This window comes from Dromiciops gliroides, chromosome 4, assembly GCF_019393635.1.
Source record: "Dromiciops gliroides isolate mDroGli1 chromosome 4, mDroGli1.pri, whole genome shotgun sequence".
Taxonomy (NCBI): Eukaryota; Metazoa; Chordata; class Mammalia; order Microbiotheria; family Microbiotheriidae; genus Dromiciops; species Dromiciops gliroides.
In genome coordinates this window covers 13,400,285-13,424,392 of record NC_057864.1, presented here as the reverse complement: position 1 = coordinate 13,424,392, position 24,108 = coordinate 13,400,285, and the positions used below count along the sequence as shown (strand labels likewise).

Here is a 24,108-nt window from a genome sequence, read left to right as displayed (position 1 = left end):
GATTTGTGGTTTCATTGGTTTAGGCAACTCCTGATGGTAGAGAAAGTTTCCTTCTCTGTAAAGCAAGGATATTTGGAAGCTTAAATGAACTTGTGTAAGTAGAATGCTTTGTAAAACTCAAAGTTTTTTAAAGCTATATCAGCAATTGTTATTTTGAAATAAATTCATCATCCTTCTACTTAACACTTTGGGCAAGGGAGGAAATGAAATAGAAGTTTTGGAACTTAGATTAGGAGAGAACTTAAGGAATATTTCTGCTTGCTTCCCTCTCTTGCTTTTCAAAATTCCCATTATTAAAGCAAGAACATTTGGCATTTCATTAGGGGCTTAATGGTAAAATCCAAAGGGGTTTGCTTCCTTAGATACACTAGTTTGTATATCTAAGAGATATTCTTTAGGGACTAAATGGAAAAATTCATAGGATCTGAAATGGTTATTTTTCTCAACCTATTAGACTTCAAAATTTCAGAGAAATATGATTAGAGTCCGTGACTAACTTTCATATTTGAGTCTTCCCCTCTCCAGAGCCATCTTCCTTTTAGAAAGTCTAGTGAACCTAATGAGGACATAAAAGGGAATTATACAATAAGATGGATTTGAGCTTGGGGTACTCTGACAAGGATGGATTTATAAAGAGCAAGTCCACAAGATCAAAGAAGGAGTGTTTAGCCAAAGGAAAATCCGTAAGAGTGACAAGACCCTAAGTCAGTTGTCATCTGTTTGCCCATTGCTCTCAGATCTCTGTATCCAGCCCCCAATCCCTCTCCTTAATTCCCTTTGCCATTTGTCAACTTCCTGCTTGACATCTTTGCCTGAAAGTATCAAATAGAATTCATTAGCTGTTTCTTCCCAAATTCTTTTTTTTCTTTAAAGGGTGACTATCATACCTGTGCTCACCCAGGTTTATCACTTTGGAAGGCTCTCTACTTTTCCCTTTCCCATCCCTTCCAATATCAATAGATCAGTCAGGTAGGGTAAGAGTTGTGTATTGGGCTTGAAGTCAGGAGACCAGAGTTCAAATTCTGCCTGAGACACTTACTAGCTGTGTGACCCTGGGCAAATCACTTAATCTCTTTCTGCCTCAGTTTCCTCAACCATAAAATTGGGATAATAACAGCATCTACCTCCTAGGTTTGTTGTAAGAACAAAATGAGATCATGTCAAAACTGTAAAACTGTAACAGGTATATAAATTATTAGAAAAAAACCTGTTTCCTCCCTTCACAGAGATTATAGAGTAGCAGGGGAATAATGATAATAACAAATATATAGTGTTTTGAGGTTTGCAAAGTGCACAAATTAGAGCATATGCTCCTTACATATCAGTCCTGTGTGGTAGATGCTGTTTATTATCTCCATTTTACAAATGAGGAAATTGAGGCAGAAAGTGGTTAAGTGATTTGCCCAGGATCACACAGATTATGTGTTTTAGGCTGGATTTGAACTCAAGTCTTCCTGACTTCAGCCCCAGCACTGTATTCAGTATATATCTCTTAGATACAGAGATGAACTGACACATTATTACATGTTAAGGGCATTAGACAGATGTAAAACAAAATGCTTTGAGAAGTCCCTTGGAGGAGATTTTCATGGGCAAGTCACATAGGTATCATTAAGTGGCAGGACCAGGATTGGAATCCAGTTCTTCGGAGTCTGAATCCACCCATGTCCTATTGGTTTTTATCCTGGAGCCCTTAATGAACTTGAGATGTTCCTGCTTAAAATGGAAAGAGGTCTACATCTCTGTGTCACACCTTCTCTCAAAGATGATTTTCAATGGTCAGATTAGAATAGCCTTCAGAGAGAACCAAAGCCCAGATTGGTAAGAGAGAACTTAGCCCCTTTAAATGAGTTTGAGGCTCTGGGCCCAGATGAGTTACATCCCATGTTCCTGAAAGAAATGGCAAATGTAATTACAGAATGACCATCAATCCCTTGGAGGGATCCAGAGGAGAATGAGACTATAGGGAATAGACATGGGCTTATATCCTGATCAGAGCTATAACTAGGGTAGGAAGATGGGGCATCACCCTAGGATGTCACATTTAGAAGGTGCTGATGGCATTTTCTATCCTTCAGTGACTGGGGTGAGCACCTTCCCCATTCTGCTCTTTCTCACCTTCTCTCCAGGCCTGCCACAAAAGCAATGGCCGCCTCTGATCTCCATCTCCTCTCAAACCACCCTGCTTTCCAAGCCATTTGCCCAGGGTACAGAAATTCCTAGTCAGTAGTGAATAGGCTGTTGATCCCCAATAAGCCTTCGGGACAGATTCAGAAGTAGATGGATTACAATGACTTAGGAAAGGCAAGTGTGACCATTAGGGGTTTGCTAAGAAGAAGTTAGGTCAAAATTAACCTTCAGTCTTTTGTTGATGGACTTACTCTCCTGGTGGATAGGATCACAATTATGGGAAACCGCCAGGTAAGGAAACTCTCTCTACCAGTAGAGGTTGGCCCCTTTTCTGCAACTTTGATGTCTAAGAGTGCTGAGATATTCACTTATAACTATACTAGTCACCCGAGGGAATTAGACATACAAGTCTGGATTGCTGTCAGAAGGAGAGCTGCCAAAGGCTCTCATCAGATCCTTGTAGAGGAAATCTGGGCTGTAATGGTGGTATGGGTGGGTAACTGAACTCATGGTTGATGGAGCGACTACACCTAGAGAGTTCGATCCAGGTTCCATTCATTCACATTTGAACTCAAGTTTTCTAATTCCAGGCTCAGCACTCCATGCACTATAGAGCCCCCAAGAGGCTCTCTAACAATACGGAACTTACCCCTAGCCACCTCTTTCCATCCAAAAAATCTGTTGGAAAAGTAATGACTGGGGGGCAGCTGGGTGACGCAGTGGATAAAGCACTGGCCTTGGATTCAGGAGGATCTGAGTTCAAATCCAGCCTCAGATACTTGACACTTAACTAGCTGTGTGACCCTGGGCAAGTCACTTAACCCTCATTGCCCTGCAAAAAAAAAAAGCAAAAAAACAAAAACAAAAACAAAAAACAAACAAACAAAAAAAGTAATGACTGACAGAAAGAAGATTAGATACCAGTTTATATGGGGGAGGGAAACAGTCTTAGGAATTTGATTTATAGTCCATTAATTTGACTTATAATTCATTAGATTATGAGCTTCTTGAGGGCAAGGACTGTTTTTGTCTCTCTCTTTGTCTCTCTTTTTTTTTTACCCCCAGCACTTAGCATAGTGCCTGGAACATAGTAGGTACTTAATGAATATTGATTGATTGATTTTTGGGGGGACTAAAACTTAAGTATGATGAGGGCACCAAAAATGCCCACTTTGGCTGAGTTTCTACTAATATTGTCCAGAATGTGGGAGCTGATAGACCCTTCATACAGTGTCTTGGTCAAGGGAAGGAATTTGATGCCACTATATCATGGTCCAGAGGCCAGAACAAATACCAATGCTATGTTATATATTAAAGAACCCATAATATCGGCTGTCTAAAAATGTCCTGGCCTTGTAGAGAGTGAGCTCCCTTTCATTCAGAAGTATTCAAGTATAGGTTAGTTGACCACCTTTTAGGGGTGATATAATGATTACATTTACATTAAAAGTTTTCAAAGACCTTGACATGTTATTATTATCCCATTTTAAGTCAAAGAAACAGACCCAGAGAAATTAAATGACTTGTCCACGATCTTACAGTTGATAAGTGTCAGAAGAAGGTTTTGAACCCCAGCCTTCAAGACTCCAAGTCCAGCCCTTTACCCACTAGGCCACATTGCCACTGGGCATTTGACACTGTGACACATAGGTCCTGGAAGACAGTTCCTCAGTACAAAATCCCAGACAAGGTGTTCACTGAGATATGGAATGTGGACCAGCCATCGCTGGCAAGACATTCACTCACGACCTGTGTTTGTCTTTTGTTTGGCAGGATGGACGTGCTGCATCGGCAGTTCTTGTTAGTGCAATGTTTTGTTTCTGTCATCTCTTCTCTAATCCAGTCCCTGCCATTCAGTTGCTAAATGCAAAGCGACCTGGAATCGGACTCTGGCCATCCCATAGGAGGTAGAGTATTCTAGTTACAAGGTTGGCTAGATACACTTGTCTTGTTCACTGTTTGAAATCTGTCAGCCCTCATGCCTTGCCTCATTTGAATTAATCACAAAAATCTCACTTGGACTTTGGGAGGCACAGTCCTGCCTTAATTAAAATGTTGGGCTTAAGCATGCCTTCAGGAGATCCACACTGGACAATGAGTTTGAAATGAAAGATGATGCTTGTGATTGGTCATGCTTAGAGTTGGGACAACGGTCTTACAACACCAATGGAGTAAAAATGCCTTGGCTGCAAACAGAATAACACAATCTTTAATAGGCTTCTTCTTATCACACCAATGTGGGAATGAGAATGGTATCAGAAAAGAAAATATGTAAAGTAAATTTGCTTTTAGAAATATATAATAGGCAACACACAAATACATACAAAAAACCCCATACCCAGTTAATGCAGCTAGGTCCCAATTAGTGTGATCAATGAATCCTCTGAAGTGGCATTTCCACTGGGCTGGACCCAATGACCATAGTTTATATAATTATAACTTTGGATAATGTGAATCCAAATCCACATGACCATTATTCATAATTCACACTCATTGGGACTTGGCTGTACTTTTTAAATTATAGGGCTCTCTAACTACATTATCTCATTTGATCCATGCAACAACTTTCTGATGTAGGTAATGGGAATATCATAACCTAGTTTGCAGCTAAAAACACTGAGGTTTAAAGAAATGAAAATTTGTGCCAGGTTAAACAGCTACAAAGTGGCAGCTTATCACAGTGCCTGGCACACAGAGAGGTCTTAAGAAATGCTAGTCGACTGATTGACCGGCAGAGTTGGCAGTCACTCATGGCATGCCAGTCTGATTTTCTGTCTAGATTCTCTTTTCTCTCCACCAAACTCTGTCTCTTGATCCAGTGTAGAACTCTCACACAGAACTTCATTCACTGGCCTCTTAATATGCCTGCAGCATGTTTGGTGGAATCCTCACGTCAAAGTTATGGCAGGGCATGGAAGGATGTGGAGGGATGTTTCCATCTATTTTCTATTTAATGTGTATAATTTGACTTATGTCTGGTTTTCCTTCCTTGTTAGAATATAAGGCTTTTGAGAGCAGGGATAGTATTTGCTTTTTCTTTGTATCCTTGCCACTTAGCACAGTCACTGCCAAATAGTAAGCACTTAATAAAGTTTTGTTGAATTATTAATTTGTTGCTTTGGGGGGGGGTATTTCACATCAGCAAGGTCACAGCTCGAGAGGAGTTTTTGGTAGAAATACAGCAGGGTTAGCAGTTAAGTGGTTTGCTGTCTTTATTTTCTCAGGTCCATTAATATTTCCTCATGCAGTGTGCCATCTTGGTGTAGAAGTGACCTTGGCTAGGCCAGTAGAGCACAAGTCTACCAGTCTGGAAATGCTTTGAGTAAGGGTTCACTCATGGACTGTATACCTGTTGTGCAAGGCCTGGCCTAGATGAATTTGGAAAGACTCTAAGTCAGGTTGGCCACGAGATAATGAATCTTTCAACCAAAGACCTGGAGAACACACCTTTTGTAATGGTAGAAAGACTATCCATGCATCCTTGAAGGATCGTGAAGCTGGATTAGGAAAGTTGAAAGAGCCAGGTTTCATTAGAGCATACTGCTGTACAAGTCTAGGGCCCTTACCAAGAACAAATGAATGGCTTTCTGCACTATGACAGAAACCTACAGAGTAACGGTCTTCTCTTTCAGATACATAGGATATATTTGCGACCTCATAGCTGATAAACCCGTCATTCCCCACTGCAAACCTCTCACAGTTAAATCGGTCACTCTCAGTCCTGTCCCTTGTTTCAACAAACAGAGGAATGGATGTCGTCCATTTTGTGATATACTCATTGGAGAAACCAAAATATTTACAACTTCCTTGGACTATGAACGAATGAAGTGAGTTTTGGCACCCTTTCTCCTTTGAATCGGCTTCTCCTCCCAAATGAATCAGAATTTCCATGTAGAAGATGCATCATGGGCCCCTATGTTGCTACGACATTAAAGGCTCAGAGCATGTGAGAATTGTATTGGCTCCACCTTGTTTGGTTTATTTTTATTGGACCTGGGATTTCATCTATATAGAACCCCTTTCCTCCATGTAGAGCACTACCTACTCTTCGACTTGGGGTCTTAGAGAGGTGCCCTTGGCCATGGAGTGACTTGCCTGGAATTACAGAGACTGTGTTAGAGGCTCAAGTCATCCTGACTCCAAGGGCAGCTCTGTGCATCCAGTACATCCATGCCCTTTGCATTCATTTGTTATGTACTTTAAATGCCTTTCCACTACACTATAATAACTGCCCAAGGCCACACAGTAAGAAGACACTGTTGTTATTCAATCATTTTCAGTTGTGTCCTACTCTTTGTGACACCATTTGGGATTTTCTTGTCAAAGATGCTGGAGTGCTTTGCCATTTTCTACTATAGCTTATTTCAGAGATGAGGAAGCTGAGGCAAACAGGGCTAAGGGACTTGCCCAGGGTCCCAGTGTCTGAGGATATACATTTAAGCTCAACAGATGAGCCTTCCTGACAGGGCCCAGCACTCTATCCACTGCATACCACCTAACTGCCTCAAGAGGGCAGTGCTGAGATGCAAATTCAGATGTTCCAGCTTTCAGACCCGTGTTTGTTACAATATACTCTGCTGTTGGATTTCTTAAAATGTGAGACAAAACATGATTTTTTTTTTGTTCTTCTTAAAAAACAAAAACACAAAGAATTATCATCTTAAGGTGGAACAGCAGCCAAATAGATCATTGGGGTTGCTGATAAACATCTGAGGAAATACACAGTTCTGTAGAGCAGGGATGAGCCATTATCATCTGGTGAGCCAGATGGACGGGGAGGGAGCCTGGAACTCATACAGCATCCTCATGTCTGTGGTGGTGTCCTTGCCTTGTGGCACCCGCTTGTTCCTTGCCGGTGCTAGCTGAAGGCCAGACATTGTTCTGGCAGAGGGAGGGCCGAAAAATGGGCACAGGAGTTAGTACTTTGGTTGGGCAAAGCCATCCCCTGAGCAAGAACTTTCATGATCCCCTTGTCTGTTCTACTCTCATTATCCCTGTAAAGATCCAAATTGTGTGGCACTTGGTATCATTAACATGCTCTTCTTTCTCTCTGTGTGTGTGTGTGTGTGTGTGTGTGTCTATCTTTCTCTGTCTCTCTATCTGTTTCTCTTTCTCTCTGTCTCTCTCTTTCACTCACTCTGTGTTTGTCTTCTTTTTTTTGAAGAGAATTCCGGGTCCAGGAAGGCAAGGTTGTCATTCCATTGGGTGTCACAGCTCATGGCGACGTGGTGGTGTCTGTTTACCACATGAGATCGACCATCGGGGGACGATTACAGTCCAAAGTATGGGCATGGGCAGAAAGAGGAGGAAGGGAAGGGATGTCTCTGACTCTGAGTCTCTTCATGCTTTTAATCAAGCAGAAAAGAGTTATTTGCATAATACTTTACAGTTATGCTAATGCCAATAATAATCACTAACATTTATAAAGAGCTTGAAGGTTTGCATAGATAAGTTATTATCTCTTTTGGTCCTCACAACTCCCCATGGAGGTGGGGGCTACTCTTATCCCTGTTTTAGAGGTTAGGAAACTGAACCTGAGGGATGTTAAGTGATACAAAGTTGTCAGAGATGGGATCTGGAATTCGGTCTTCTTGACTCCAAATCCAATTCTAGCTGGTGTAACCCAAACAACAACCCTGGGGGTGCTAATGCTTTTAATAATCACAGTTGGTCTTTAGATGATTTGTAAACTTTATCGTTTGCGAAGGGTATTTCAGACGTTATCTTATTCACTTCTCATAAAAGACCTGCAAGGTAGAAATTCCCATTTCACAGGTGAGTTTGTGGGAGCTCATTAGAGAACATTCCCCACCAGAAATATAGGGGATGGGGGAAAGGATCATAGGGTTAGAAGAGACCCCAGAGATCATCTAATCACTTAGTAAGTATCCAAGCAAAACCTAGGTCCTCTAGCTTTAGATCCAGGACTTTTTCTGGGTACATAATATGAGGTTAGCTGAATTTAGAAGGACGGCTCAAAGGCAGGCCCTGGAGAACCAGGGAACTTTTTTTAATGGACATTGGATTGGGTACAGTTATTCCTTAGTTAAAACAAGCACAAAACTTACTTGCTAATGCCTATGACTTTTTTCTAAGCTACTTTGTTAGAATAACAGTGATAATGATGGACAGTTATACAGCATTTGAAATTGGCAAAAGGCTCCATGTCCATCATCTTATTTGTTCCTTGCCACAACCCTGAGAGGTTGGTACTTTGGCTGTTATACCCATTTTAAAGATGAGGAAAGTGAGGTCAGAGAGGTCACTCAGCTAATAAGTATGAGAGGTGAGCATTTGACCCAATTCTTCTCAACTCCAAGTTTGTCCATCTATATCTCCAAGTTTGTGCTTCTATATCTACTCCTCCTATCTTGTGTCACACTGGTTCTTAATTTGATGTCCCAGGCAAGACACTTAGCTTCTTAGCCTCCACTGTTGTTGTGTTCCTTGATGTGTTAGTGCAGAATGGGAGACAACACCAAAGGAACCCTCCAGAATTGTCCTCCAATCTACAAGGAGCTCCCCTTCTTGACCAAGAGCTAGATAGTTCTATTGGTGATGATTTTTCCATCATTCCTTTGTTTAAGCCCCACCATAAATAGCTCTTCAAGGTACTAAGGGAACTCCCCGTCACAAGGCCTAGTAGATGATGAGACTGAACCTCAGAGAAGGTCAGTGACTTGGCCAAGATCACAGAGTTAGCCAGTAGCAGAAAAAGCATCAAACAGGTCTTTTTATTTGAAACCTTAGCTGATAAGGTATAAGAAGACACTCTCACGGAAAGCTAGGAAAGCTGACTTCCTGACTCTGGACTGGGGAATCAGCTATTCATTTATTTATTTACTTACTCATTCACTCATCCGTCCATCCATTCATTCATTCTTTAATCCATCCATCCATCCATTTATTGATTTGTTTATTGCCAGTAGCATATTACATTATTTTTGTCTTTTCTCATTAGATGACCAATACTCAAATATTCCAGATTCAGTTCCATACGGGATTTGTACCACTGGGCACAACAGTGTTGAAATTCACTAAGTGAGTATGACTTGGGCCTAAAGAGTCCAGCCTTGGGGGCCATCTTTGATGTGTTAAGAGCTAAGCCTACATGAGATGCTTGGAGATGATGATGATGCATCATCTCCCCTGGGTCCACATGTCCATGGCATATGAGGAAGACTTGGGAGGAGAGGGGGATAAAGGCTGTGCTTGAGTACTTGAAAGGCTGTCACATGCAAAAGGGTTTAAATTTACACTATTTGGCTCTGGAGGGTAGAATCAATAGCAGGCATAGAAGTTTCAGAGAGGTACATTTAGACTTGTTATCAAGAAGAACTTTGGAACAATTCACACTGTTTAAAAAGTGGAATAGACTTTCCCCAGAGGTGATGGATTCTTCCTATATATAGATTGTCAAGCAGAGGCTGGGGGACTACTCATTGAGTATGTTATAGTGGGAATCTAGGGAAGGGGAAAGAAAGAAAGGAAAAGAAGGAAGAAGGAAGAAAGGGAGGCAAGGAAAGAGAGAAGATGAAAGAAGGAAGAAAGGAAGGAAGGAGGGAGTAAAGAAAAGGAAGTTGAAAAGAAGGGAAGGAAGGAAAGAAAAAAGGAAGAAATGAAAAGAGAAAAAAGGGAGGGAGGGAAAGAATGAAGAAAGGGAGGTAAGGAAGGAGGGAAGATGAAAGGAAAGAAGAAAGGAAGGAGAGAAGGAAGGAAAGAAGGGAAGTTGAGAAGAAGAGAGAAAGGAAAGAAGGAAAGAGGCAAAAAGGAAAAGATGAAAAGAGAGAAGAAAGGAAAATGGGAGGAAGGAAGGAGGAAAAGGGGAAAAATGAAGGAAGGGAGGCAGAAAGGAAGAAGCTAAGGAAGGAAAGAAGGAAGAATAGAGGGATCTATTAGGCACTTACTATGTGCTAGGCTCTGTGCTAGGCACAGGGGATACAAATAAAAGAAAAATAGTTCCTGTCCTCAAGCAGCTTACATTCTAATGGGGAAACATAATGTAAAAAGAAAGCTGAAAATTAGGAGTTTGGGCAGGGATAACCAGCTCCCGGGGGAGGGGCATATTTTGGAAGTCCAGAAAGTCAGGAGAAGACTAAAAACCTGCCGACTTGGGCCCCTTCACAAAATGGAAGTCCCTGGAGGAACTCTCAAGTAGAAGAAGGAGGCAGGCCTGGCAGAGGGATATTCTAGGGTGCGAAGCTCATATGTGTGGTTGGATATTCTGAGATGAAGCCCCAGGCACTGAGGTCAGTTCTAGAATGATACAGCTGCAGAGGTCTGACTCTAAAGTCTGGAAGAAATGCTACAGAGAAGGAATGGACTGGATGATAAGATCATTGAGGTTCCCAAGCTCAAATTCTGTGTTTCTCTGAAGTATTACTGGGTGAACCTCATCTTTGGTTTCCATCCACATCTCTGGTTATCTCAGGTTCATTGTCTCTTGGGGAAATGGAAGTGGTTCAATTTCTTCCATGGGTTAACATGGATCACATCTGTCATTCAAGGGGGTGGCATGGCTAGACAGCTATTCATCTGATAAAGATCCAGGTATCTTAATGAACTCTGCAAACTAAAAATGATGCAATAATGCTACTGGGCAATGAGGGAAGGGACCTCAGAAGCCATGTCTTCCAACCCCTCATTTTTTCTTGTTGTTGAGTCATTTTTCAGGCATGTCCAACTCTTCATAACCCTATTTGGGGTGTTCTTGGCAGAGGTACTGGAGTGGCTTGCCATTTCCTTCTCCAGCTCATTTTACAGATGAGGAAACTGAGGCAAAGAGGGTTAAGTGACTTACCCAGGCTCACATAGCTCTTAAGTCTTTGAGGCTGGATTTGAACTCAGGTCCTCCTGACCCTGTGCTTTATCCACTGTGCCAACTAGCTGCCCTAAGCCCTCCTTTAACAGATGACTAAACTAAGTATACAGTCATAGAGCTGAAAGGGATTTAGAGGTCATCTTGTCCAATGCTCCCTTTCTTTTCTTTTCTTTTTTTGGGCAGGGCAGTGAGGCTTAAGTGACTTACCCAGGGTAACACAGCTAGTAAGTGTCAAGTGTCTGAGGCTGGATTTGAACTCGGGTCCTCCTGAATCCAGGGTTAGTGCTTTATCCACTGTGCTACTTAGTTGCCCCCACCAATGCTCCCTTTCTACAGATAAGGAAACTGAGGTCAAGAAAACTTAAATCACTTGCCTATGGTCACACAATTAGTAAGTGACAGAAGCAGGTTTGGAACTCATACCCTCTGACTCCAAAGCCATTACTTTTATTGTGCCCAGCAGGGTGACATTTGGGCATCCAAATTGCTTGAACCCAGTTGACAAGGGACTACTACCCTACAGAGGTGCCCAGTCCGCTTTGGCAGAGCTGTTGGGCTTGGGAAATTTTTGTCTCATTTTCCATCCACTTCAACAGCCCCCAAATACTGAGGCCAACCTCACAAGGCTAATTAAGCCTTTTCCCTCCAATGTTCTTTCAATCCTGAGTTTTATTTTTAGTTTTTTCTCCCACATGGTTATCTCAGTGTCCATCTTCCTAGAAGCTTCCTAAGAGACCTTTTCCCCTTTACACAGAAGGACAGAATCTCTGGGTGGGAATCTCTTGGTGTTGGCTTTGGCCAGCCCAAGCTTTGTAGATTTCTATAAGCAGAAGGGTCACCTGGCTTTATTCAGTGGCTTTTCCATCATCCTCTAAGAAATAAAACCCAACCCCAAACACCTCTGTTCAGGCCCGAGTTGGATGCATGCGACTCTCCAGAAAAATACCCCCAGCTGTTCCATGTGATTTTGGAGGTCGAAATTGAACCCAATGACAGACAGACGGATTTAACACCTCCATGGGAAAATTTCTCCACAAAAGATATTAGTCCCAGCATCCTCTTCTCCTCTCACCAGGAGCAACAAGACACTCTGGCCTCAGCAGGTAAGAAGAGTCACTGATTTACTTCATACCCTGTGGAGGGGAGAGTTCTTTCCTAACGAAATTCAAGAGACTTTTTGTTGAACCCCTACAGTGGGCCAGGCTGTGTGCTAGATACTGGAAATAGAAGGTCAAAAATTAAACAGTACCTGCCTTCAAGGAGCTTACCTTCAATTGGAGGGAAACAATATGTACAGAGAAAAGTTAATAAAAATACAGAGGGGGTGAATACACAAAACATTTTCAGGGGAGCCCTCCCATTTGGGGAAATTAATGAGCAAATCCTCAGGTAGGAGGCAGCTCCTGGGCTGGGCTTTTACAGAGGTAGTGAGTGCATGCAGCCTAGATGAGGATGTGGGAGCTTGACTTCCACACATGGGGAAACCCTCTCACCTTCTGTCACAGGTAGAGCCTCAGCAGATACTCCTCAAGACAACCCACGGCATGCTGGTCAAGGGGCTTTCTTTTCATCTCTCAACTGGCAAGGTACTTTCTTTTTTATTATATCTTTTAAAAATAAAACATATTTTTTTGTTTGTTTTTACATCACCTACATTTCCCAATAAACCTCTTGCTTTCAAAGAGCAATCCCTTATCACATACAAGAAAAAAACGGGAGTAGGGATAGGGATACCAATTCAACAAAACTAACGAACACATCCTGACTTACATTATATGCAAAGTTACCTCCCCATAGTCCCCCATCTTTGCAAATAAGTGAAGGCAAGGAGGTACTTTCAAACTGTACTTCCTATAACTTGGTGCTTCCACCAGGACAGCCTGACCTTTTTGGAGTATGCTAGAGGAAAATGGTGTTTCTTACCTTGAAGGGGTTGCCATTTCCAGGCACACCTGGCTTGTCTGTGCCTGTTGCATCAGTGAAAACTTGGTACAACAACAAAGGGCTTCTTCTGGTAGACAAATGGGCAGCCAACTTAGTGGTCAGCTTGGGATTTTCTCCATTCAACATTTTGCACACATTCGTTCATTTTCTTTGCTTTTTCTTTTTAAGTTTTATCAATGGGTTCTGTTTTCATATTATAAATATTTAGACATTACTCCAGCTTTGTGAGAGGTCTTTTATAACAGTGAAAATGTAAGTAAGATGAATAATTTGGTGACCTCATTTGAAAATACATGTAACATACAACATTTGTAGCACCCCCTCCCCTACTTCTCAATTAAAAAAATAATAGGAATCTATTTTCTCTGGCTCCCACCTACCATCCTATTAAAAAAAGAAAAGAAAAAAATTACTTCATACATTCATCCCAAAACATTGATTAGGCAGCTATTATATGAGGGACCGTACTAGGCATTGGAGATACTGTACCAAAACGAAATCATCCCCTGCCTACAGAGAACTTCCATTCATTCTATTCTGTGAAGCAATATGTACACAGATAAATCAATTCAAAATATATAGAAAATAAATACATGTTAATCTGAGGGGATAAGGGCACTAGTCACTGTAGTGAGGGGTGCAGAACCAGGCTTAGGTGTCATGTAGAAGGGGAGTCACTCCATTAAAGAGAACCATAGTTTTAATTAGAGCATAATATATTGAAAGATGGAGGGGATAAGAGAGGCCATCGACCCCTTCATTTTATACATGAGGAAACTGAAGCCACAAAGGTTTCTGGTCCAGGGTTGCACAGGTAGGAAGCATCAGAGGTGCGATTCAAAATCAGGCCTTCTGATTGCAGAGTCAGGGCGCTCTCCATTGTCCCACAATTTAATTGTTGTCTTCCAATATTTCTGAACTATATGTAGCCATCTCAGTGTTTTTTCATTTCCTTCCAGAGTAGCTTCTTCCAAGATAAGTTAGGAGAGGTGAGGAATCATTTGGGGAAGTATCTTTCCTGCATATGGCCTTCTTGAAAGTGACTTTTCTTTATCGACAGTTACCCACTGCTATAGGAGGGACTGATGGGGTGATTGCATTACTATACTTGTTCCTATTAGGCTTTGGAACCCTTTTTCCACCTGACATTGGCTTGTGGGTGTGTCTAATGTCAAACAAAAGGATGGAGCTTCTGACTTGGGGCTGATTTGGATGTCAGGGTCCTCTGTCTGTTCTCCTCTAAGAATTTTCCCTCCTGCCGTTTCCGTGTGAGAGAAGGCCCCCAGCCCCTCCCAGACTAATACAAAACACCAACCTCCTCTGTGTTTTCTCCTCTCTAAACCTTCCATGTTTTCTGGTTTCTCCTTCCCCTTGGTCAGGAAGATGATTTAGAGTTTTATTTCCAAAGGCCTCCTTTGAGGAATCCTAGTGAGGGATGTCAACAGCAAACTGGGTTGCTCTGCATAATCCGATTCCCTCAGTGCCTACATTCCTCTTCTCTCTTAAAATTATTTATGCTCAAGAGAGTGTTGGATACTCAATGAGAACTTATGAAGGAGAGCGACCAGGAAAGCAAAGGGCTTGGAGCTCATGCATATAAGTATCATTTGAAAGAGCTGGGAATAGTGGTTTTGGAGAAGAGATGACTCAAAGGCAACATGATAAATGTCTTCAAACCTTCCAAAGGCTCTCACCTGGCAATGATCAGATTTGGGATTCTTGGTCTCAGTAGATAGAACCGGAGTAAAGGGTGGAAATTTAAGAAAGACAAATTTAGGCTAGATATCAGGAAAGGCTTCTTCTCAAGGGGAGCTGTCCAAAGTAGAGGTGGTGGATTCCTCTTCCCTGGAGATTGTCAGGGAAAGATCGAATGGTCCCTTCTTGGCAATGTTAGAGAGGGGCTGCTTTCTGGTCCAGGTATGCACTGTAGTAGATGGCCGTTGTGGTCTCTTCCAACTCAGATTGTGTGAAATAGATCTTCAGCCATGATACTAACTGGCTATCTGGAATTCCGCAGATCAGAAATCTGACAAGGCCAGCAGTCACCCCACCTCTGAAGACCGAGCTGCCCTAGTACATGAGGAGAGTGAACAATCAGATGATGAGCTCCTATCTCTCTCAAGCCAGCACAGTAATGCCAGTGGGGACAAACCCCCTGGACCATCGAAGCATAACAAAAAGCCACAAGAGGCACCTCCCCCTCCACCCTCTGAAGATGTGGACCTTCTGGGGCTCGAGGGAAGTCCCAGCAAGACTTTCTCTTCTCAGCCCATGGCTCCCCCCACCAATTCAGACTTGTTGAATGACCTATTTGGGAGTGGAGGCACAACAGCATCTGCTCAGGCTGCACCGCCAGGGGTGGAGGATGTGTTCCATCCAAGTGGCCCAGGATCAGCCCACTCAACACCCAGACGATCTGCAGCTTCTGGCTCACCATCTCCTTCCTCGAGAGCAGGAGAAGGTAACCCTTTCAATGTAGCATCCTTCATCTTAAGTCAGACCCAGTGACCCTCGTTGTAGAATCCAATCCCTGGTTTTAAGGGTAACATCTCAAGAGGTAATATAAAGAGTAATTAGAAAGGGGGTTGTTTTTCAAGACACAGCACAGGAGACAGGAATGCTTTCATTCACTACACTTTTTTCCTTCTAGAAGTCAAATGACTTCTTTAGCTATTGATGCCAATAATAACAATGCCAACAACAATGATAATGACATATTAACATAGTGTATTCTTGTTTGCAAAATACTTTCCTTACAAAAACCTCATCACATATGTAGTGAACTATTGTAACATTCATTTTAAAGAGAAGGAAACTAAGGCACAGAGGTAGAAAATGATTTTTCTCAGGCTCACAGTCTTAGGGTCAAAGAATTAAATTCAGGTCCTCTGATTCTGAATCCAACAGTCTTTCTACTTTCCCAATCAATCAATCATCAAGAATTTATTAGGTGCCTATTGTGTGCTTGGCACTATGACAGGGGCTGGGAATACAAAGTCAAAAATTCAACAGGCCTTGCTCTGGAGGAGGTTCCTGTCTAGTGGAGGACAGGAGAGTGTGTACACAGATAAATAAATGCAAACTAGATAGCAAGAAAATGTGAAGCCAAAGATTATTCAGATGACAGGTGATTGGGGATTTGATAGATTCTTACAGCTCTTACACTTTCTGTTATCTTCCTGTAATTGATGTTTTGAGGAAACAGATTCTAAAATTGATGAGCTCCATTCTCAGGTACTGAAAGAACTGGCAGACATATCTTTCAAAGATTTTTGAAAGACCATGAAAAACAGTACTGGAGAGGGAAAAGTATCTTTCTGATTTTCAGAAAAGGGAAGAGAACAGGACCATTTACAAACCACAGGCCAGTGAACTTGACTTAGATTTCTCAGAAAATTCCAGAACAGATCATTAGAAAGATATGGGGAAAGTGTACACACAGGTATGATCAATAGGAAAACAATGTTTGAGCTGGCCCAGGGTCTTTGATCCAGCCCCTTTTCTTTAAGGCTTAAGGAAGAGAGACTGAAAGGATTCTCTTTACAATCACATGGCTAGTTAGTGCGGCAGGGGACAGGTATCTTGGTCATTGAATGCTCTTTCTATGTTATCACAATGTGTGTGATCTTCATTCAAGTTTCCAGCACCACTCATGAGAATGAATTACACTCTCTAAATGTCTGCAGTTTTGATCTAGAGCTGTGAGCTTTGCTTTGTATCGATTTTATCAATAAATTAATGTCAAACCAAAGGCCTACAAGCCTTGAAAATGGCCTTGTAAGCATAGTGCCTTCACTGACATCACTACTGCTTGAGTTATATGAGCTGTTTAATCACCCAAGCCATTTTACCCCCTAAGATTTATAGCATGGCTGATGAACTGTTATGGGCTAGACCTTGGTCTAGCATCTCAGTTTGACAGTGATCAGAGCACAAAGTGAGTCCCAGAGATGCATAATTTCATGTATTTAGAGATGGAAGGGAACTTAGCAGTAATGTGGTTCAAATCTATCTAAGGTCCATAGCCAGTAAGAAGCAGAGCTGGTACTAGGGTCTTTCCCCATGCACCTTGTCCTATGGTCTACCCAAAGTTAATTTTGTAGTTCTTGCTCAGGGTATCATATTTGTTGATCATGGCTCTGCCTTCCTATATATGTTGTCACCAGCATTGGAAGAAAGTAATGAACTCACAGTGAATCCAGGAAAGTTACTCATATTCCACATAAAATAGCCAATTTTGCTTTCTTTTTTTTTCTCCAGCTGCAACCTTTGACCCATTTGGAGCTCCCTCCAAACCATCTGGTCCAGATTTACTGGGTTCTTTTCTGAGCACAACAAATGCCTCTAGTGATCCCTTTCTTCAGGCCAGAAGTCCTTCACCTACAATTCACAGTGACCCCTTTAATTTAGGTAAGAAATAAAGCCTTCACCTACTTCATTTTGCAGACTGAGAAAAAGAGTGGAAAGAATGGAGACCTCCTCTATTTGCATATGCATTATATATTCATTCATTCAACACCATTTGAAACTAGAGTTTTCTGATGGAAAGGGGAGGGATGTCTTTTACTTTAGGGGAGGGTAGCTCACTCAGGATTTTGAAGCCCTATCACAAATGATCTGCGTCACATCGGCTCCAGATATTTCACTGAGAGAGTCCTTTGCCAACCAGCATGGCTCTCTGGGCATGACTGCATTTGTATTTGCCTTATCTAGAGGAAAGTCATAAACAATATAACATTTGTAAGAGCTGTAATGTGTCTGGAAAAGACCCTACCTTTGTGAATTTTTGACTATGGTTTCTCTTCTGTTATGTTGTAATGGCTTCAACTTTAATATGGTGTTAGTGAAACTGTGCATTAGTTCAATGATTCTGAAAAAATAATTGTAACTACATGAAAAACTACGGATGAATTTATTCACTTTGACTCAGTGCTCTTACAACTAGATGCATACCATAAGTAAGGTATTGACTAAATAGAGTAGATCTGGAGGTGGGTAACCAGAAGGCTACATTATCATTATTGGATCCATTTTATCTTCTTACCTTTACAAAGAAAGGTTTGGTATATTATGAAATATTCAGCACAGTGCTTTTTGCATAATAGCAAAAACAAAACAAAAAAACTGAAAATGAAGTAGGTGCTCATCCATTGGGGGATAACTAAATAAAGTGTAATAGAATATGACTATACTGTGAGAAATGGTGAATTTCAGCTATTCAGAGAAGCATTGGAAGACTTGTATGGAGTCCTGCCAAGTGAGGAAAATTGAAGAGTAAATCCAAAAGAAGAAAAAATACGATGATGATTCAAAATGTAAATTAAAATAATGCCAAAAGGCAGCCACACTTGGATTAATTGCAATGATCCTTCTTGGTTCCAGAGAATAGAGGATGTAATATATATTCCTCTCTATGTTTGGGCACCATGGTTGTGGAATGTTAGACACACTGCTAGACTCAATTGACTATTATTTAACTGTTTTCCTCTGGTACCAATGAAGATTTACTGTGGGGATGATAGAACAATTGAGTGTGGTATTAAAGAAAAAAAAAGACTACCAAAAGGATGAATAAAAAGGTAGGGAGAGATGCCTTAAGATGAATTAATTGGACAACATATACAAAATTCCCTTGAAACTGCATCTGACTCTTAAATGTACTCTAACCTGTGATTTTGCCAGTGTGAAAGGACTTCCCAAAGTGGGTGACCCTTCTCCTGATACACGTGCAGCTCATCCAACTGTAACTTAGACTCCTACAGAGGAGTCTGCAGTGCTGACTTGATCATGATAATGCAGATAAGTATGTGCCAGAGGTGGGATTTGAACTTAGATCTTCAAAACTCTGAGGCCAGCTATAAATTCACCATGTCACAGGCTCTAATAGTCTCAGTTATAAGTGGAAAAAATAGGGACTAAAATGCAAGTCTTTGAGACTTCTTTGAATCCACATATTCATCAATAATATTCCATTACAATCCTATAGTACATTGTGTTCAACTTATTCCCCAGTTGCCAGGCATGCACTTTGCTTCAAGTTTTCTGTAGCAATAGAGTGAGGCTGGAAATACTCTTCTATGTATGAGTCTTCTTCTCTTTGCCACTTTTTTGAAATAGAAGCCCAATATATTAAAAGTATCACTGATTATGAACAGTTTAGTAATTTCTGGAGTATTCTTACAAATTGCTTTCCAGAAGGACTGGACTAATTCTGAGCCCCAACAACAGTTTCCCACAATGCCTTTCTTCCCATAGTCCCTCCAAAAAAAGGCCATTTTTTTCTCTTGTCCTTGTCAATCTAGTTGTGAGGTAGAACCTAAGAGCTTTCTTTAAATTCCTCTTTATGCTTCAGTGCTTACATTCCTTCAATTGAAAACTGCTTTTTCATATCCTTTGACTATTCTACCTTCATTGTATTTCCCCTGGGAATGAGTTGGTAAATCTGTAGGATGAAGCGTGCTGACCATGGTGCTAAACCACCAGGCCACAGTAAGAGGCTGAATCCCCATTCATTCATTCAGCTGCATTAAATGAACATTTATAAGGTATCTGCAGCAGTTATCCCTTCCACATCCTGACTTTCCCCACTGTGGTTTCAATATATCACAGGCTGGCACAACAAATTACATGTAAATTGTGGTGAAGCCAAAGACAACATGCAAAGGCCAGGAGTTGACAAACAAAAAGTTTAGAAACTCAGAAATGCACAAAATATATGTACAGTATTATATAACATCAATATTTTCTTTTAAATACCACAATAATTCAGGCCTTCTCTGATACGAAGGGAGGACCACTTCAAATTTTCCAGATTGAGGGGCATTATGCCCCTATGCCTCCTGGTGGGGATAGTGTGAAAGGGGTAACTGTATTTGGCAGGCATTGAAAAAACTGAAAAAAAAAATACAAAAAACCCCCCAACCCAATCAGATCCAAACAAACTGAGTTACTGAAGGTCGATTTGGTGGAACTTGTATTTGAACCCAATGCTGACTCTAAATTCAGTGTTCCATCTTTTTTGGGGGGTGGGGGAAATGAGGGTTAAGTGACTTGCCCAGTTCCTCCTGAATCCAGGGCCAGTGCTGTATACACTGCACCACCTAGCTGCCCCCTTCCAGTGTTGCATCTTTCAGTGCAAACCAAACCATCCAGACATTATTTTTTCTCCCTAACTTTTTCTGTCAAATTTCGTATAAACCAGAGAGTGATAAAGCATGTCTCCATCTCCTGCTTTTCTCCAGCGGAACTCATCTGAGAGCTGGAGATTATTTTGCTCAGTATTAGAGGAGAAATAAAATTAATTGTCAAATGGGGAACACCAGTAAGTTTGATTAAAAGGGAATTGTTCCCATTGAGTTGGGTTTTATTACATATCTACCAAATATTATTCGATCACTTGCATAGAGAGTCTTTGGAACTGGGTCATTATTTGTAATTCTAGGCAAGTCAATTAACATCTCAGAACCTCAGTTGCCTCGTCTGTAAAATGGGGTAATAATTTTTGATGCCCTACTCTTATGAGCTTATTTTGAAGCAAAATATTTTGGTCATTTTAAAGGGTTTTGTGTGGGTTAAAAGGTCCTGAACAAAAAAAAAATAACTGAGAGTTTATGGTATTTGCTAGCATTTCAATCCCTGCTGCCCATTTCAAGGACAAAGATTCAGAAGTAAAAGACCTATTTGGGGAAAGAATAATAATTATGATGATGATAATAACAATAAAACAGCTAACATTTATACAGCATTTACTATGTCCTGGGCACTGTTCTAAGTGCTTTGTAATTATTGTCTCATTTGATCCTCACAATAACCCTGGGAGAGAGGTGTCATTATTAATTCCATTTTACAGATGAGGAAACTGAGGCAGACAGAGGTTAAGTGACTTGCCCAGGATCTCACAGCTATTTGAAATGTTCTGCCTGGAGTCAGGAAGACGTAGCTCCCTGAATTCAAATCTGGCCTTAGACACTCACTAGCTCTGTGACCCTGGGCAAGTCATTTGACCCTGTTTGCCTCAGTTTCTTCATCTGTAAAAGTAGCTAGAAATGGAAATGGTAAACCACTCCAGTGTCCTTGCCAAAAAACAAAAAAACAAAACAAAAAAACCAAACCAAACAGAAAACCAAAAAACAAACACCCACATGAAGAATCATACATGACTGAAAAATGACTGAACCACCACCACTTTCTCACTCCAGGCTTAGCTCTCTATCCACTCCGCCACCTAGTGGCCCCATAGGTAAGTGCAGTGTCAAAGGAGGTATTCATCGGCTTTCTTGTATTGTGGACCCCCTTGGCAGTTTGGAGAAACACTCCTATGGACTCCTTCTAAGAATAATGATTTTAAATGAGTAAAATAAATAAGAGAGGATTACATATTTTAAAAAATATGTATTTAGGTGGCGGCTAGGTGGCGCAGTGGATAAAGCACCGGCCCTGGATTCAGGAGTACCTGAGTTCAAATCTGGCCTCAGACACTTGACACTTACTAGCTGTGTGACCCTGGTCAAGTCACTTAACCCCCATTGCCCCGCAAAAAAAATTTTGCATTTAAAAATATATTTAAAAAAAAAATTCATGGACCAGGGGGCAGCTAGGTGGTGCAGTGGATAAAGCACTGGCCCTGCATTCAGGAGGACCTAAGTTCAAATCCGGCCTCAGATATTTGACCCTTATTAGCTGTGTGACCCTGGGCAACTTAACCCTCATTGCCTTGAAAAAAAAAAGAAAAAAATTCATGGACCTCAACCTATGATCCGCTGGTTTAGAGTGAGGGAGATTCAATCCTCTGCCCTAGACAGGCTCCCCTTGGAATAGTGTCTTCCCTTCTGGCTTCCACATATTAGGGAAGGCATTGACAAAACAGAGTGCATATAGAGGTGAGTGATGAAGATAATGGAAAGACTAGAATCCATATCATGAGAAAATGGATTGAAACAGTCGGGGATATTTAGCCTGGAGAAGAGAAGATGCAGAGATGCTAGGGTAATTGTAGGCAGATCATTGAAGGACTGTTATAAGGAAGTAGGATTAGATTTGTTCAGCCAAACTTTGGAGGACAAACTGAAGACCAATGGGTATAGTTACAGAGAGGCAGATTTTTGGACATTTTTTAAAAATTTCCCAATATTGGGGCAGCTAGGTGGCGCAGTGGATAGAGAACCGGCCCTGGAGTCAGGAGTACCTGGGTTCAAATCCGGTCTCAGACACTTAACACTTACTAGCTGTGTGACCCTGGGCAAGTCACTTAACCCCAATTGCCTCACTAAAAAAAAAAAAAAAAATTCCCAATATTTAGGACTATCACAAAATAGCTGGTGGTGGGGCCTGGAGGCAGTGGTGCCTTGTTAATGGAGGTCTTCAAACAGAGCATAGATGACCACTTTTTAGGGATTCTGTAAAGGCAAATCTTGTTGAGATACATGTTGAATGAGATGGCCTCTGAGCTATCAACTAAAGCTATAAAAATGTGAATCATTATTATCAGTTATAAAATTCAATATATTCTTTCTTCATTCCCTGAATCTCAACAGGCAGACTCTATTGATATCTAAGTCTATCTTTGCACACAGCAAGTGTGCAATTATATGGTCATCCATGCTCCCTTATCAGCAGCTGTCCTGTTTCCTTAGCCTTAGTTTAGGATTCAAAGGCCAACTGGGGTCTTCAGAATTTAATAAAGGACCCTCTTTAAACTCTGAATTCATATGGATCAATCTACATGTTTGAGACTGGCCTATTCTGAGTTGAGGAGAAGATAATGAAGGTCTGTATGGTGCAAGTTGATGCTCAGATTCTTCTGCTGATTAGGCAAGAACCATTCAGCTATTTCTGGAATTGATTTCATCCCAGCATGACATTCTCAACATCTGTAAACTGCCCCTTAAGAACAGTAATGACACCACCTTGAATTTTACATTGTCATGTTTGGTGTTCTGATGACTCTGAAAGGCTTAACGAGCTCTATAAAAATAGCCATTCTAGCTTAGGGAAATAGCACAATTCTTTCTCCATTGAGATGGAAAAGATAGTTTTTGCTCTCCATTGTCTTTCAATCATTGAGTTTTAAGAAGTACAAGGAAGTGTGTAATTAGATTTTTATTTGGCTTAAATTCTTTAGGATGATGGGATTTTGAGAAAGAATGGACCATAGAACAAAGAATGTTAGAGATGGAAAGAACCTTGAGACCTAGAATGTTAGGACATAGAGCAGGGAGGAACCTTGATACTTAGCATGTTAGAATGTAGAGCATAGAATGTCAGAATGTAGAGTATTAGAACATAGAACGTTGTAGTATGGAAAGTAGAAGGTATGATGTCAACGTGTGGTCAATCAACAAGCATTTATTTTTAAGGACTTACTCTGTGCTGGGCATTTACTAAGCACTGGGATTACTAAAATGAGCGAGTGGGACAGACCTTGCCTTCAAAGAGCTTATATTTCTTGATAAGCAGTTAGCCAGCCTTCACTTGAAGATGACCAGGATGGAGTGGGGCCCATTAGCTGTGGAGGCAGGCAGGCTGTTGCCCTTTGGGACAGCTCAAATTGTTAACAGCTTCTCCCTGCTACTATTCATCCATTGTGCTTACTTCTGCCCGGCCAAGTAGAATGATGGCACTGAGGGATGAGGACGTCCTCTAGTCCAAATCCCTCATTGTACTTAGGGAGAAACTGAGGCTGAGTTTAAGTGAATTGATGGAGGTTATAAGGGAAGAATTAGCAGAGGAGGTTTTCAGCCCACCTGTTCTGACTTCCAGGCTATTCTATTTCCCCTCCCTCACCGTGTTATTTCTTTCCTGAGATAATTGTGCCAGTGATGCCTTCTTTGCTAAAATGTAGGTTCAGACCTCAGTGACCAGAGCACCCAGGAGTCTGCAGATCTCCTTCCAAGTCATCATTGATGTAGCCAAAGCCCTCTGTGTGGAGCATTTCTGGGCCATTTCCAGTTTGCTCAGCATTTTGTTACTTAGTTTGTTCATTTTCCACAAAACCTTCTGATGCGGATTGTCATTGCTATGGGCACCCAAGCCAGGCTCTTGACCATTTCAGGCACATCATAGCCTATAAGGGCTTTAAGTGACAAATTTGTATTTTTCTTTATTTTATAAGTTGTGAAACAGTAGTGAGGGGTATTAGCTTTCAGTATTAGTACACTAGAAGTGGCATACAATGCAATAGTGGATAGGGCATGACACTTGGATGCAGGAGGCCC

General features: G+C 41.3%; 1 protein-coding gene across 4 annotated transcripts in view; it reads left to right on the top strand.

Annotated features, from left to right (window-relative positions):
- DNAJC6 (DnaJ heat shock protein family (Hsp40) member C6) overlaps nucleotides 1–24,108 on the top strand; it is a 194,229-nt gene that overhangs the window by 148,119 nt on the left and 22,002 nt on the right. For all 4 annotated transcript variants that reach the window (XM_044002152.1, XM_044002153.1, XM_044002154.1 and 1 more), the window contains 8 exons: nucleotides 3,904–4,037; nucleotides 5,763–5,957; nucleotides 7,295–7,412; nucleotides 9,092–9,171; nucleotides 11,861–12,054; nucleotides 12,457–12,537; nucleotides 14,913–15,356; nucleotides 17,156–17,305. In XM_044002152.1, the coding sequence (XP_043858087.1) occupies nucleotides 3,904–4,037; nucleotides 5,763–5,957; nucleotides 7,295–7,412; nucleotides 9,092–9,171; nucleotides 11,861–12,054; nucleotides 12,457–12,537; nucleotides 14,913–15,356; nucleotides 17,156–17,305 (1,396 nt within the window). The remainder of the gene's footprint in view (nucleotides 1–3,903; nucleotides 4,038–5,762; nucleotides 5,958–7,294; nucleotides 7,413–9,091; nucleotides 9,172–11,860; nucleotides 12,055–12,456; nucleotides 12,538–14,912; nucleotides 15,357–17,155; nucleotides 17,306–24,108) is intronic.